General features: G+C 36.7%; 1 protein-coding gene across 1 annotated transcript; it reads left to right on the top strand.

Moving 5' to 3' along the window:
• Positions 1–761: 761 nt before the first annotated feature.
• Positions 762–1205, top strand: LOC118750917 (trypsin theta-like; the record flags this gene model as incomplete). Its single annotated transcript, XM_036485664.1, is given in 1 exon segment — positions 762–1205. A coding segment is annotated over 1 exon segment (365 nt), but the record flags the coding sequence as incomplete, so codon positions are not given.

Raw genomic sequence — 1205 nt, 5'->3', positions numbered from 1 at the left:
AAGTATGTTCATAGAGAGAGTGGTGCCATCTTAGTTTCCAGTGGTGCAAGCAAAATGTATTTAACAAAGTGTGATTGAATTTGACATTGCTTTCAGAAGAACCATCCTATAATGTCAAATTAAAAAAAAAATTGTATGAATTTTGAATTGTTTGTTTATATTTTTTGACATAATATTTAGTACGTTAAAAGACCTTGGGTGCAAGACATTGTCTGGTTTAGGAATATAAAAATTTAACTCTGAGCTACTTAACTTTCTATTTATATATTTAAATCTGGATGTTCTGCAAGTGGGCCTAAGTGAAAGTTTGAAGTAGCCAGGACTTATTGTTGATTTTTCGCTAGTTTTTTTGTTGAAGTTTTTGCTAATTTGTTCCCTATAAACCAGTCGTTGAACACACTTTGGAAGGAAGAAAGTGACTGACACCGATAACAAAAAAATGCACAAAAATCAACGGTAAGTCCTACCTACTTCAAACTTGCATCAGTTATACTAAAATTTAATAGGCGAGAAGATTGTGTTTTTTTTGTTTTATTTGCTATCTCCAATTGTTTATTAAAACTATTGGGCGGAAACTTAGCCACAATTATTTTTTTGTGACCGCCAACGAAATTTTCATATGGCACCGAAGGAAGAAATAAACGTTCGTTTTAAGTGACACAGTCTAATATGTATACATATATATGTACATACGTGTTAGCTCATGTTAGCTAAGTAAACATATACATACATATGTAGCTCTAATCTAATTATAGGGGTCGGTAACGGTATATAAGCAGCCGAAACTCTACTTAGTTTAAGTTTTCGCATTAAGCACTTCCCATACAACAATCCGTCAAAATGGCCAACCAGTTCGTTTGCTGTCTATTGCTGTTGATCGCAGCCACAAGCACCTATGCTCAGATAAGCTCTTCCGTCGGAATTGAAGGTGGTGTAGCAGCAGCCAGTGGCACCCGGTCATACGTCGTATCGGTGAAGGACTCAGGTGGATCCATCATCTGTGGTGGTGCTTTATACAATGATGTTACCGTTATTACCGTTGCCTCGTGTTTGGTTTTCCTCAATCCTGAAAAATTGCTTGTAGGTGTAAACAATGGCACTAAGAACGTAAAAATTGTGGGATATGCTTCCAATCCTGACTTTGACTCCGACACAAGTGAACATGATGTGGCCCTCTTGAAGTTAGCAGAATCCGTAAGTGCTGA

This window comes from Rhagoletis pomonella, unplaced genomic scaffold (genome assembly GCF_013731165.1).
Source record: "Rhagoletis pomonella isolate Grant_MI unplaced genomic scaffold, Rhpom_1.0 Rhpom_scaffold_00001, whole genome shotgun sequence".
Classification (NCBI taxonomy): Eukaryota; Metazoa; Arthropoda; class Insecta; order Diptera; family Tephritidae; genus Rhagoletis; species Rhagoletis pomonella.
Note: the sequence above shows the minus strand (reverse complement) of the source record. Positions and strands in the feature narration are given on the sequence as shown.